The sequence below is a fragment of the Suillus bovinus genome (assembly GCF_016758785.1).
Source record: "Suillus bovinus strain UH-Sbo-P2 chromosome Unknown EDB93scaffold_78, whole genome shotgun sequence".
In the NCBI taxonomy this organism is placed as follows: domain Eukaryota; kingdom Fungi; phylum Basidiomycota; class Agaricomycetes; order Boletales; family Suillaceae; genus Suillus; species Suillus bovinus.
In genome coordinates this window covers 1-13,307 of record NW_024542134.1, presented here as the reverse complement: position 1 = coordinate 13,307, position 13,307 = coordinate 1, and the positions used below count along the sequence as shown (strand labels likewise).

The 13,307-nt window shown below is 48.8% G+C and overlaps 5 protein-coding genes across 5 annotated transcripts; 2 read left to right on the top strand and 3 right to left on the bottom strand.

Annotated features, from left to right (window-relative positions):
• Positions 1 to 197: 197 nt before the first annotated feature.
• Positions 198 to 794, bottom strand: EDB93DRAFT_1331349 (uncharacterized protein; the record flags this gene model as incomplete). The annotated part of the gene is made up of 2 exons (XM_041455205.1): positions 490 to 794; positions 198 to 429 (listed from the first exon to the last, which is right to left on the bottom strand). Exons 1-2 carry the CDS (start codon positions 588 to 590, stop codon positions 198 to 200), a joined length of 333 nt encoding a protein of 110 aa, XP_041303275.1. The 5' UTR covers positions 591 to 794.
• Positions 795 to 1,208: 414 nt separating this feature from the next.
• EDB93DRAFT_1173378 (uncharacterized protein) lies at positions 1,209 to 2,869 on the top strand. The gene has a single exon (XM_041450415.1). It carries the CDS (start codon positions 1,672 to 1,674, stop codon positions 2,731 to 2,733), a length of 1,062 nt encoding a protein of 353 aa, XP_041303274.1. The 5' UTR covers positions 1,209 to 1,671; the 3' UTR covers positions 2,734 to 2,869.
• Positions 2,870 to 6,315: 3,446 nt separating this feature from the next.
• EDB93DRAFT_1339850 (uncharacterized protein) lies at positions 6,316 to 8,241 on the top strand. The gene is made up of 2 exons (XM_041455433.1): positions 6,316 to 6,456; positions 6,508 to 8,241. Exons 1-2 carry the CDS (start codon positions 6,447 to 6,449, stop codon positions 8,088 to 8,090), a joined length of 1,593 nt encoding a protein of 530 aa, XP_041303273.1. The 5' UTR covers positions 6,316 to 6,446; the 3' UTR covers positions 8,091 to 8,241.
• Positions 8,242 to 11,034: 2,793 nt separating this feature from the next.
• EDB93DRAFT_1173316 (CHAT domain-containing protein) lies at positions 11,035 to 11,324 on the bottom strand (the record flags this gene model as incomplete). Its single annotated transcript, XM_041450414.1, has 1 exon — positions 11,035 to 11,324. A coding segment is annotated over exon 1 (280 nt), but the record flags the coding sequence as incomplete, so codon positions are not given.
• Positions 11,325 to 12,394: 1,070 nt separating this feature from the next.
• On the bottom strand, positions 12,395 to 13,295 carry EDB93DRAFT_1173297 (ubiquitin-conjugating enzyme/RWD-like protein). The gene is made up of 4 exons (XM_041450413.1): positions 13,190 to 13,295; positions 13,014 to 13,140; positions 12,764 to 12,964; positions 12,395 to 12,735 (listed from the first exon to the last, which is right to left on the bottom strand). The coding sequence occupies exons 1-4, from the start codon at positions 13,190 to 13,192 to the stop codon at positions 12,575 to 12,577; spliced, it is 492 nt and encodes a 163-aa protein (XP_041303271.1). The 5' UTR covers positions 13,193 to 13,295; the 3' UTR covers positions 12,395 to 12,574.
• Positions 13,296 to 13,307: the final 12 nt, after the last annotated feature.

Below are 13,307 nucleotides of genomic sequence, written 5' to 3'. Positions count from 1 at the left end.
CTGCTATCTATCCCACATTCATACACACAGATGATTATTTTTACTAGTATACCTTATAACGGCCAAATGGTAGCATAGTGCAATGCATAAACTAGAACTAGTCTACTCTATCTAGATTTAGTCAGTCCAACGCTCTATCGTGAAAAGGCGCGCATGGCAGCTCTCACCATGGTCCATGGGTAAACTACTGGGCTTTTTCACTCCAGAAAGGCGAAGGCGCCGAAGAATGCTGCCACAGCTCCCATGACCAATTCAGTGTCAGCATAAGAGCGTGCCATTGCTGCACCTGTGGACTTGGCGGTCGTACTCGTTGACGTGGACGCGGACGTCGTCGCAGTGGCCCCGAATGACAGGCTTGGCGGTGTTAAAGTTTGACCGCTCAGAGTCAACGTAGATCCAGTCACTGAAGGGGGCGGAGGGAGGGTGATGCTATAGGAATCATAGTCAATGTAGCTTATGACAGCTGTAGTAGAGGCGGAAGGTACTTACGTCGGGAGTATAATACTGCTGGGTAGTGACGAGATATTGACTGAAGGCTGAGCCTGCACACAAGCAACTAACACCAGGATGAGAGCAGAGGTAATTTTCATGATGAAGAGCACTATCGTGACGAGTTGAAGTCTGGAATCACAATGAGTCCTAAGCCCTAAGGTCCTTCGAGGCTGGCGACGAGAGAATCAATGTTTGCAACGTTGCGGGGCCTGTGTAGCCACTGTGCCAGGGTGTAAGATTGCTCCGATAACGAGTTTCTGGAATGGCATTTATCACATACCTCGTAACTGTTCAATGCAGAGAACGTACTAAGAGAGACACTGGTAAGCCATGCTATGAGCCAAACTTTCGTTAATGCTGAACCGATTAGTAGCTGGGGAAGTTACGAGAGCTCCAAAAAAATCATTCAATGACCGGTCAACCATACGGCATCAGATCCAAGAACGCGAAAGTGTTGTACGTTGAACGAGTTCACGAGGTTTCTGCAACCCGTCGAGCAGTAAGCCTATCTCTATTGATATTTCGCTTACCCGGGCCCGTATCGCAATCGCCTTTCAAGTTTGGGCATTCCCTTAGTCTCATTGTCTTCTACTCACCGCGTGGATGAGATGGAGGTGTGCTAACCCGTCACGGTTATCATTATGATGCCGCTCGGACTCGGGCTCGGGCTAAACAAGGGCGCCCACTGCAAAGGCATTATGTAATAGGCTACATCACTTCGCCCGTGGGTACTGCATGGCAACATGACGCAAGCGAGCCACTAGCCTTACTACCAGTTCACCCTCCACGAGAATCAGCCGATCCCTGTGTGGGAGCAGCGCATGTCAAAATTTTCTGTTACTGTCACGACCATATGACTCGGACACAGTCCCACGTACGACTTGGATGGTCGGGACAATCATATTTACCCGATGTCCGTCTATGCTACAACCTGCTATACTATCAAAAGGAACTTCACGACAAGAAGACTTTGAGCAATCTCAAGGTTTGCCGGCGCTCAATTCTCCAAACAATGAGCCACTCTATCAAATTGTGGATAGTGGACTTTTCCCGGGATCCTACAAAAGGCTCATTGCCAGTCTCCGCATCTTCAATTTCTAAGACTTACAAGTCATTTTCCATCCCCAGCCTTCCTTGCTTAATTTCTAGTTAGAACTTGAAGACCTTGCTGATTCACAAATGATCACCGACCGTTTGCACGCAATCCAAAACAGGGACACCGCAAGCACTTCTAGCGCGGAGTCAGACTCAGATGACCGATCGTCCCTGATGGACGTGGAGTGGCACAACTTGGAGGACAGCCATTACAGGCTGAACCCTTTGTGGCCTGAAAATATCTCAGACTCACTTCCCCCCGAACTCCAACCGTTTCTGCTATCAGGTCCAGTGCGCCCTCACCACCTGCAAGACAACCAGACCGATTGGGCTCTGTTACCCGAGGATGATGAGAGAGTTCACCCCATCAGCGAAGAATCCTCCCTGTCTGAAGATGAGACAGATCACTCCATCAGCGAGGACTCGTTTGGGGATGAGACAGACCACTCCATCGGCGAGCAGTCTCCCGTTTCTGGCGACGATAAGACACACCACATCATCGGCGAAGAGCCTTGCCTTTTTGGGGACTCGGATGAGATGAACTACACTGTCAACGACTCGGGAACATCGACACCTACAAGTTTGCCGCAGGACCGCGCAGTGTTACCTAATGTCGGATCGCAGCCTCCAGCGTGGTGGCAATATCATTGGGCTCCCTCTAATGTCAGGCTACAGCATCCCGGGGTCCAGCATGATGCTCGGATGCCCTCCAGTGTCGGGTTCCAGCCTTCTGCAGGGCCGCATTATCCTTGGGCTTACTCTAATGTCGAGCTACAGCATCCTATGGTCCAGCATAATGCTCGGATGCCCTCTAGTGTCGGGTTCCAGCCTGCGGGGCAGTATGATACTTGGGCCTCCTCCAATATCGGGCTACAACATCCCAGCATCCAGCATAATACTTGGATGCCCTCCAATATCGGATTCCAGCCTCTCCCTGTGCCGCATCATTATTGGATGCCGCCGAGCGTGGGGGCCAGTAGCATGGTGTTGCCACCTCCGAACCCGATATATCCCTACTATGCCACAAACACCGCGTTTCCGCCACACGCTCGATTTTATCCATCTGCCAATGCTTCCACAGCCTCACTCCCGAGGACGACGTCATTTAGACATGGTGCACATAGACCGGGAATGAAGAAGACCTGAGAAGAGATTGAGGACTCGAGAAATGGTGTAGATAGAGATTTCAGCGTTATATGTCGCATAGATCATGTACACCATTCATTATTAAATGGGTACATACAAGTCTGTATATACAGTCTAGCAATCTGAGTCGAGATTGTAGCATGTCTTTTATAAGATGTATAAGATTTCCTGCGCGTAAGCAAGCCTTTGAGCACCTCTCCCACCACCGACGAGCTCAGTGGAACAGGTAGTCAACCCGGTCGTTAAAATAAGAGACCTGCGGCACTGAGAAGGGAATAATTGATTGGACAAAGAATAGGCAAATATGACGAGGATGGCCAGAATGCAAATCAGCTAGTTTGGCGACGTAAAACCCAGGTCAGACGTAAAGAACAAGGGGCGGAGAGCATGATGTGTCCAGTTGGACTCTCAAGGGAAACGCAGTACGAGGGAATAGCCTCAAAGCGTGAAGAATCGTATCCGCCTAGGGAAGCACAAGAATGCAGGCTTGTGGGATCATAGGACCGCGATAGCGAGGGATCAATGCAGATGGAGGAAGCGGACATGTTGCGGAAAAAGAGCGTTGGACGCTTAGTCTGCACAGCCAGTGCTGAAGATCACGCAAAGAAGAGGCGTGTGTAGACCCATCCGAATTCTGAGTAAGTGATGAATTCATGCGGCAATTGATGGAAGGAGCTGAAATTATAACGCATGCACTAAGTGAATCCCGAAACCAACCGAAATTATAGGGCATCCAGTCCCTGCGAAGTGCAAGAATTCAGCAGCAATGCCTTACCGAAAGATCAGAGTGAAGGGCATCATCGGATAAATCCTACCTACCCGGTGGACAGCGGGCTATCACCTATTCATAAAATAAATCATTTCGAGTCTGGGGCTTGGAGAGAGGCATGCAGATCGAGGAATGGGAGGACAGAGAAAGAGAGATGTCTGCCATAGCATTCTCAACGAGTGGCAAGACAGTGACAACCAGAGATTTTGATGGCACAACTAAGTTGTGCAATGTTGACACGGGCGAGGTTATTAGAACATTGATGGGGCATGCAAAGAGGGTGCAGTCTGTCACGGTGTGCTGGAGTTCTCAGTTCAGACAGCTGAAGCGAGTGGTGAGCGGATCCTGTGATGTCGACAGCGGAGAAACTATCCTCGGACCAATCAAGGTAGGGTATATCGTGGGCAGCGTGCTACTCACCTGATGCCAAGACGATTGCCATAGGCGGGGACGAGCTGAAAATATGGGATGCCGACACAGGTGAACTACTCAAAGGGATCTAGTAGGGCCCAGGGATGCTTGACGTAGGCGCGGGAAACTCAACACAGCCACTTGAACTGTTCTTGATGCAGACCAATTAATGCAGAGCAATGAACGCATCCCGAGTCGCAAGCGCATCAAATTTCTTGGACAACAAAGCGCAACTATGGAACCAACCCATTGGAATACCATGAAGACTTTGTGAACTCTGCTATTTTTTCCTGCAGATGTGACAATTTCCTCGTTACTGGCTGCAACGATGGCCACCTATACCAATAGGATGTTTCCGTTACTGGTCTTCCGTCAGATATTGTAAGCTCAGATAGATTTCATTTTTAATAATATTGACAATGGATTGGACCCCCAGGCTGATGCTACACTAAAACCAGCCCTAAGGATCGAAGGGGCTTATCGAACAAACCCATGGTTTTTTTAACGATTCACTACAACTGGAGCTAATGTATGTGATTTTTATTTACTATTCAATGCTTTAACAAATACATCATAGTTGCGCATTTATCTATGCCAATCCATGGGCATATAAAACTCCACACCGGCGCCACACCAACGCTCCAAGTCACATACGGCAACTGAGCAAACCCGATCCCACCCTCTCAACTGGACTCAAAACCTAGTATCTGGTATGCTACCCAGGCAAGATACATCAGACATCCAGTTGCGAGAGGTCAAGGTCCCTTGCACAACGGGCGAACCTGTGCGTTTTTTTTTTCCTTTCACAGTTCTTCTGTATTGCTGACACCCCTTTGCGCAGAGAAAGTACCACGCAAGAAAGAAGAAGTCAGTTTCCAGCTCATCTCAACTTTCCAATACTCATACAATGCGGCAACGTGGTGCGGCAGCACATAGCACACCATCATCATCACAGCTACCACCTGCCGCAGCCCTGCTTCGACACTGTTCGCATTCGCTGGTACTGCTGGAGCAACGGAAGCAACCTCGCGTCCTTATATCATCATGAGAAATTCTGGTTGGCGCTATTCAGATAACAGACGGTCGGCATTAGAGACGCAGATGCAATTTCCCTTCCGGCTACCTGCGATAATGTCACGACATAACATCACCGTAATACAGACAGGGTGCTGAATTTGGTTCTTGCTTTGGAATACGCGTTGAATTGATGTTTTTTAATGACATTCCCATTGCCGTCTGTACTTCGTCGTTGTACTGTATTTGTTGCTTACTAGTCATCAATAACAGCTAGACTGAATGTATCGAGGAGCCGATTTTTGACTATTCCAGTGCACGTGCGCCTCGCGAGGCTAGAGTGAGTTAGCCAGTACAGCGATGAAGCTGAAAAAATTATGTTGGATGTTGAGAACAATGGCCGTAGAACATGATGCGTCGAGTTAGATTCAAGGAAACCCAGGCTTGCGGAATCGTAGGACCTTGATGCCGAAGGGTCAATGCAGATGATGGAAGTGGGCATATCCATATCGTCCAAAAGGGGCGTTGAGCGCTTAATCTGCACAGCTAGTGCTGAAGTTGCGAAGTTGACGGGGACTGAACATGAACATGAGGATCGTGCAAGTAAGACAAACGTGTATAAGAGTTAAACAACAACCTCCCTCCTGGCTTGAATATCCATGGAACGAAACACCCATTCTGTTGCAGCTTTCCTTCTGCATTCTAAGTCTTTCTGTAGAAGTCAAGTACATCTGGATTCTGAATAAGTGATGAACTCGTGCGGCAATTGATGGTAAAAACTGAAACCACTCATAAGTGAATCCCATAACCAAAATCATGGGGAATCAGCCCCTGCAAAGCACAAGAATCCGACACCTCAACGAAAGGTCAAGATAAACCACATCAAACACAACTTATGCCTGCCCGGTGGAAAGCGGATCACCACCTATTCTGAATGAAATGGTGAGTCATTGTATGGGTCATTTCCTGAAAATCCTCTCCCAAGGTAACGAGCGATGTGATGGGGCTTGACACCTGCCTCAGCACGGCGACGGCTCTGGAGGTGTGAAACGTATTGTCATCAGTTTGGGTGAGACTCCGGACGCATGGCCATGACTCGCCTGCACATCGCGATTGATCGATTGAGTACAACATGCCGGGTAGGCAACTGGTCAATATTATGATGAGCTTCCTACTACGGCATAAGGATCGGTCCATGTACCAGGGATGTATCGTGTATGGCATGGTCAGTTGGGAGCGGCAAGTACAAAAGGTAAAGAACCGTGAGAAGAACAGACGCGCATAATTAGGACCAATATATATATTGGGTATTTATTCAAAAACCAAGACATAAGTAGGAATTACTTTTTTGGATTGATTATGTCAAAGATAATGCTCTGTTCCGTGAGGTCTGTACAATATTATTTATTGCTCTATGCCGAGAATGTTGGAACGATTTCAGTTGGCGAACCACCACCTTGTCTGCACGCTGCGGCACCGATTCACCATAGTCCCACTTCAGTCATTCAAGTAGTGCAACATGCCCGCAGGTATGTTGTATTTTTTTCTTCATTGATGCTAACTTAACATTGCTATGTTAGACAAGAAACCGAAGTTCTCAGATCTTAGTTTCAGGTTCTTCAACCCAGTTCCGAAGAGTGTGGCTTCTGGGGGCGCTGCGACTCGCGAACTGAAGAAATCAAGACAAACCTACAAAATTTTAGACAGCGGGTTTCTGCAATATGTCCCTAAGGTTGCCCAGCCAGGCTCAAGTCATGGTCATGGTGGCCTACCACAGCCATCATATGCCCACCCACCGGCACACCAAGCTGAACTCTTAGAACCTCCTCCATTTCCATCTCCATCTCTGCCGCCGCCGCCGCCTACACCTGCACCTGCACCTTCGCCCGCGCCCGCACCTCCATCTTCACTTGCACTTGAACCTGAACCTGCATTTGCATTTGCACCTTCGCCTGCACCTCCATCTTTACATGCACCTTCACCTGCACCTCCATCTTCACCTGCACCTCCATCTTCACCTGCACCTTCACCTTCACCTTCACCTTCATCTTCACCTGCACTTCCACCTGCACCTCTACCTTCACCTGCACTTTCACCTGCACCTCTACCATCACCCGCACCTCTACCATCACCTGCACCTCTACCCTCATGTGCACCTGCACCTGCACCTGCACGCAAACAACTTGCTGATTCACCACTGATTGTCGGCCGTTTGCACGCAATCCCGAACTGGAACTGGGACACCGCAAGCACTTACAGCACGGATTCAGACTCAGATGACCAATCGTCTCTGATGGACGTGGAGTGGGGAAACTCGGAGGATAACAATTACAGGTTGAACCCTTTTAGGGCTGATAATATCTCAGACTCGCTCCCCCACAAACTCCAACCGCTTCTGTTGTCACGTCCAGTCTGTCCTCAACACCTACAAGGCAACCAGACCGATCGAGCTCAGTCACGTGGGGTTGATGCGCGTGTTCATTCCATCAGCAAAGAATCTTCCCTGTTTGGAGATGAGACAGATCACTCCATCAGCGAGGAATCTTCCCCATTTTGGGACGAGAAGGACCACTCCGTCAGCGAGCAGTCTTCCCTTTTTGGCGACGAGGAGGCAGATCACACCATCAGCAAAGAGTCTTCCCTTCTTGAGGTCTCGGATGAGACAAACCGCACCATCAACGAAAGGTCGACACCTGCAAGTTTGCCACGAGACCGCACAGTGTTGCCTCGTGTCGGATTGCAACCTCCTGCGGGGCGGCATTATTCTTGGACTCCCTCTAATGTCGGACTACAGCATCCCAAGGTCCAGCATGATGCTCGGATGCCCTCTAGTGTCGGGTTCCAGCCTCCTGCAGGGCATCATTATGCTCTGACTCCCGTTAATATCGGGCTACAGCATCCCAGGGTTCAGCATAATGCTCGGATGCCCTCGAGTGTCGGGTTCCAGCCTCTCGCTGGGTGGCATATACATTGGATGCCGTTGAGTGTGGACGCCAGTCGCATGATCATGTTGCCATCTTCGAACCCGACATATCCTCATGCGATAAACAGCGCGTCTCCGCCAAGCACTCAATTCCATCCATCTGCCAACGCTTCCAGAATCTCACCCCCGAGTACATCGTGTAGGCATGATGCATACATACTGGGGACGAAGCGGGGCTGAGAAGACATCGAGGGCTCGAAAGATGGTGTATGATGTAGGTAGAGAACTGTGTCGCATAAATTAAGTACATCGTAGTGGTAGTGCTGTTGACCGTCGCGCTAGTTCGCACCTCCGCCGGCTTCTTCCGATTACTGATTCTCTCTTACCTCTCTGTCCTATGATCATCTTGAACTGGCGTTGTTCTTTAACTTGTAAACATGCTCATATCTGAATCTCAGGACACCAGAGACAATCTCGTGTCCTCGTGCCATCGGTGCTGGATGGGCCGGTGCACCCGTTTTCTTAATAGAACATAAATGGTCAACCATGGTCGCAACTCCCCCATCGGCTACTAGAGCGACGTAATATCACCATAATACAGGCCGGACTGGACTCTGGATTGCTGTGCGTATATTGAATTGTCATTTTCTATAGACTTATGATTTCATGTCTGTCTGCGCCCTGTGGTTATACTGTATATATGTCCTGATTCAAGATCCGCTCAGGTTATGGTTGTGTTTTAAATGAGTCTTGCCGGTGAAAACGGGTAGAGAAAATATAGATCCGACCATCGCGGAATTGCATCGGGGGCCAAGTGGAGAAATACAGGATGCAGGTTTACAGGATAGTAGGACCGTGGCGCAGAGAGGCCAATGATCATGTTGTCATGAATGAGCGCATGAACTGCACAACCAGTAGCCGGTGTTGGAGCTGTGAGGCAAACACGAGGACGAAAACACGACACGTGTGTAGAAGATTTAAACTACCACCTCGTGCTTTAACTTACTTCATTGACCAGCATCATCCCGCATTCGTCTTTCTGTACGAGTTGAGTACATCTGTAAGTGATGGAATTCGTATGGGATTTGATGGTAAGAGCTGACATTACGACGCACCAATTAAGTGAATCCCGAAACCAAGATACTAAGGTATTCAGCCTCTGCAAAGCGTACGACTTTTAATTCAGCGACAATGCTTTACCGATAGATCAAAGTAAACGACACCGCTAGCCGCATCTTGTACCTGCCTGGTGGACGGTGGATCATCACATATGAGTCTTCACTGGATGGGACATTTCGAGTCTGGGACTTGGAGAGTGGCACGCAGGTTGAGGACCGAGTGGACAAAGCTGAAGGAGTGTCTGCCATGGCATTGTCGCCGGGCGGCAATACAGTAGCAGCCGAGAATTGTGATGGCGCAATGAAATTGTGGAACGTTGACATGGGCAAGGTCATCAAAATATTGACGAGACATACAAAGAAAGTGGCGTCTGTATGCTGGAGTCTAGATGGAGGGCGAGTGATGAGCGGATCCTGGGAGGCGCATCAATTTCTTTGAACAACACCGTGACAGCGCAACTATGGAACCTCGAAACAATTCAACGCATCAGAACACTACTCGACCATTGACGCAGCGCGAAATTTGCAACTTTTTCTACAGGTGGAAAGTTTCTTGTCAGTAACTGCCATGACGGCTACATATAAATATGGGATGTTTCCGCTATTGTCAAAGAAGCTGGCCTTCTTTCAAATGTTGTACGCTCAAATACACTCGATTTTTGATGAAACTAACAACAGATTTGCTCACTCAGGCTGGTGTTACACCGAAACGAACTCCCAAGATGAACTGTGCTCCTCGAATACCTCCAGGGTTCTTCGATGATGCACTGCGAGAGGCTAATGTATGTGATCTACGTCCATTGTTCAGTGGTTTGACAAATACGTTGTCAGTTGCGCACCCATCTATCCCAATCCAGTGGGTCACATAACCACCCCACTCCAATACCACATCAATTCGCCCTCAGTTCCCTTTCCTCGTTTTGGCGCCGCTCCAACTTACATCGGGCAACTGAGCCCAATGCCAAATTCTGATCCCGAACTCCCAGCTGGACTCGAAACTTGGTATTTGGTATACTACGCAGACGAGATTGATCGGACATCCAGTTACGAGAGGATGAGCTCCCTTGCACAGCGGGCAAGCCTGTGCGTTTTTTTTCTCTTTCGTGGTTCTTTATAGTCAGCAATAGTCACGCTAGAAAGAAGTCAGCTGGCAATGCTCACACTACGCAGAGGCACGGCGCACCATCATCACTCCAACTTCTTGCCGTTGCTGATACTGCAGCGACAAGAAGGACAATATCAAGTCTTCATATTACCATTACAGGATGGCACGCTCATTTTGTGGGCTGGCTTTGCTGCATACCTATACAGCGTACCGACGGTCAATATCAAATCAGTACTATAGACGTACTCGTAATTGAAGCGCTACAGGGTAACTTCCTTTTGTAGACGGCAACTTGTTGCTGACATGACAAGGGCCGAGGCCCGAGAGTGACAAATTTGCCAGTCTGTCAGAAATCAATGGAAGTTTTCAAAATCAGGTCATGAACGGAAATGTCGACTCCCTCGCGAGCTTCAACGCTTTTGGTATCAATTCCGAAAACATAACGAACGACTACCTGTCTTCATTTGGTGTCCATATCCTGCCAGGGTGAAGCAGATGAGTGGGAATGCATTCAACGCCCTCAGGCAATTCGGACACTCGATTATCATGTTCATCGCAAAGTGTATCTTGCCACATGAGACGTTATGCCAGATCGGTGTTGTGCAACTTCACTCTTACGCACAAACCATCAGGATTTGCACCTTAGAGGCGATCACCCCCGGCGCCGAGGCAACAAACTAGAAAGTACGAGATTCAAGTCAAAATTGGGTGTACATATCGTGTAGGTATACAGTCTCAAAGTCCGGAATATCGAAGTCCCTCAGCAATAGGTTGTGCATAGCCATGACTAGATGCCAAGTCGTCAGATTGTCTCAAGAATGCTTCAATCAACAGTGTGGGAGGACGCACGAAATTGATCATATGCCAATATGCACGAACACTATTCGCTGGGCCAAGGGTATGTCTCATGTCCAACATAGGGTCTATGACCCCAAAGGACTAAATCTGATGCAAAAAAAAGGTATGTCTCTGTCTCTAGCCAACGACGGGACTGCATGGTGCAGCGCTTGGGCAGCGAGTTTAGGATTCATTGTGCCACCCTCGCAAAACTTTTCGTAGAATGCCTTGACTAAGCGGCGCACAGTATGATCGTCGACCTTCCACAACGTCCCGACGACACTGCTAACCCCAGCAAATTGCAGGCCAGCCGCTAGGTGTATCACTTCGTCGGGTGTTGTAGGGACACCGACGGCGGTTTCACAGGCAGAAAGAAAGGCAAAATGATGCCGAGACAGATCCATTTGTACAATATCAAGGAGCGAAAGAGGCTGGTCGCGCATAAGAAAGGCCGACATGAAGGGTTCGTCAAATCTCTGTGTCCCATGACATGCGAGATGGAACCCAGCATCCAAAGTGAAAGAGATACCGGCTGGGCAATTAGAGACGTCGGGCACCACCATATTTGGGAACCTAGTCGTTCCAATCCGCCCAAATTCTCGACCACTGGGCCGACGACCTTGTCCCACAACCTTTTCAAAGCTTCTATCAGCGCTCGTTATCATGCTGCGTTAAGAGCGTCAATGCACAAAGTAGGTTCTCTCGTGACCCGTCCAAGTCTTCGCCGTTGCCTCGGTGGTGAAAGCGGGAGGAGAGTTGAATCGCGAGGTTGTTTAATGACATGGACCGATCTGACCGACCGGGCGCAAAGCTAGCACCTCCGTCTGAAGTGCGATAGCTTGATCCAAATCTTTGTCATCGCCTCGATGCTCGATGCTCGTCTGTAGCATTACAACTAGATTATCTAGCAATTGCCCTCGGCGAGCATGTCCGGCGTTGTAGTATCCGAGCGCATCATAATGAAGGATTATCACTTCATCTAAGGCACTAGGTTCATCTCTCTCCAAACACCGCTGTGCTTGATGAGCGAGTTGATTCGGCGATAATGGAAGCATGTATGGGGCGGGCCGCTCCTGCCCAAGATCATTTGCTTTAATGCCTCCAGCAGAATATAGAGCACATGTTTCTATTGCAATCGCAGCCGCTCTGTGAATGTGGCTGTTGGCGTGGCAGACATTGAGATATGACTTCCTGCTGCTTTGGCTGAAATGCTCGTTAGCATCTGTCAAGCATTGTGTGCAACGGACAATACTGACGATACGATTTCTCGCTGCGATCCAGTAATTCTCCAACCGAGATCTCGAACGTGCGGAGGAGTTCTCCGTGACAGAGCATGGGACCCAATTCAAATGAGGCATACATGCTGACCCGGACTTTGGAACATGGCTCGTGCGGCCTAGAGTCTTTTTCAATACCTGTATAGCAGACGGGTTAAAGATGACGTACACAGGAATGCGCTCCTGCCATTGGACGACAGCCTGGTCTACGTTTACAGATATATTGCTTGTCTGGTATTCAACGCCGTCGGCCTCGATCACTGCATGGAAGCCAGCGGGGATCCGTCGTTGAATTGTTATGAACATTTTGCATATTGGCAACTGTGGACATATTACGTGGGATGATAGTAGCTTTCAGAAACAGTACGAACCAAACGAAAGAACATGTCAGGCAGCAGACTCTACACTACCTCCCCCGTCGCCATTGACCATCATCTTCTGCTTCTCTTCTGGATCTAACCAGCTATCCTCCACCGTGGCTTTCACCCTTCTCACGTACTCCTTCATGTTGTCCCGGTACAACTGCGCAGCCTCTGCATTCGGCTGGGCTGTTCGGATTAGGATCGTGCAGGAGACTTTGGATGGAAGTAAGGATGGCGGCGACATCATATGTGGGAGACCAGCGGTTTTGTAAGATGTCGAGACATAGCTCGCCGTTGTTGTATACATTTGGATGAAACATTCTGGAAAGGAATTTTACTGTAGGTGGCTTGTTGGGGTAAGATTCGTCAAACGTGAGCAGAAGTTTGAATGTGCCGTCCTCAAAGGGCGTATCAGCTGCAAGTACTGTCAGAAAAGAATAGTTATGCAGAGGTGGAAAACTGACAAGGTCCAAATATTACAGCGTTCCAGATCATAATGTTATCCGGACATGGGCTCCCGGAAATGCCGCTTGGTGGGTCACTAGAGAGACGTTTGAAGTCACGGATAAGCCGTCTCCTGCAAGTGGTGGACTATTGCAATCATAAGTGGCAAAGACGATGAGGATTGATGCTCACATACCATTTTATCAGGTTAGCTGACTGGTATTTGATTAAAATAGAGGTAAGAATGGAGAGAGAACTAGAATAGTACAGAATCAAGAGTTTGTAAGGTCACACCCGGTCCGGCTGTCATTGTG

Bases quoted from the DNA above. Each gene is read 5' to 3' on its own strand.
- EDB93DRAFT_1173378 (XM_041450415.1), top strand. From the start codon at position 1,672: ATGATCACCGACCGTTTGCACGCAATCCAAAACAGGGACACCGCAAGC.
- EDB93DRAFT_1173297 (XM_041450413.1), bottom strand. The intron at 12,965-13,013 runs GTCAGTTTTCCA...CAGTACTTGCAG, and splicing joins CGCTGTAATATTTGGACCTT to CTGATACGCCCTTTGAGGAC. The intron at 12,736-12,763 runs GTCTCCTGCACG...TAATCCGAACAG, and splicing joins CATCCTTACTTCCATCCAAA to CCCAGCCGAATGCAGAGGCT.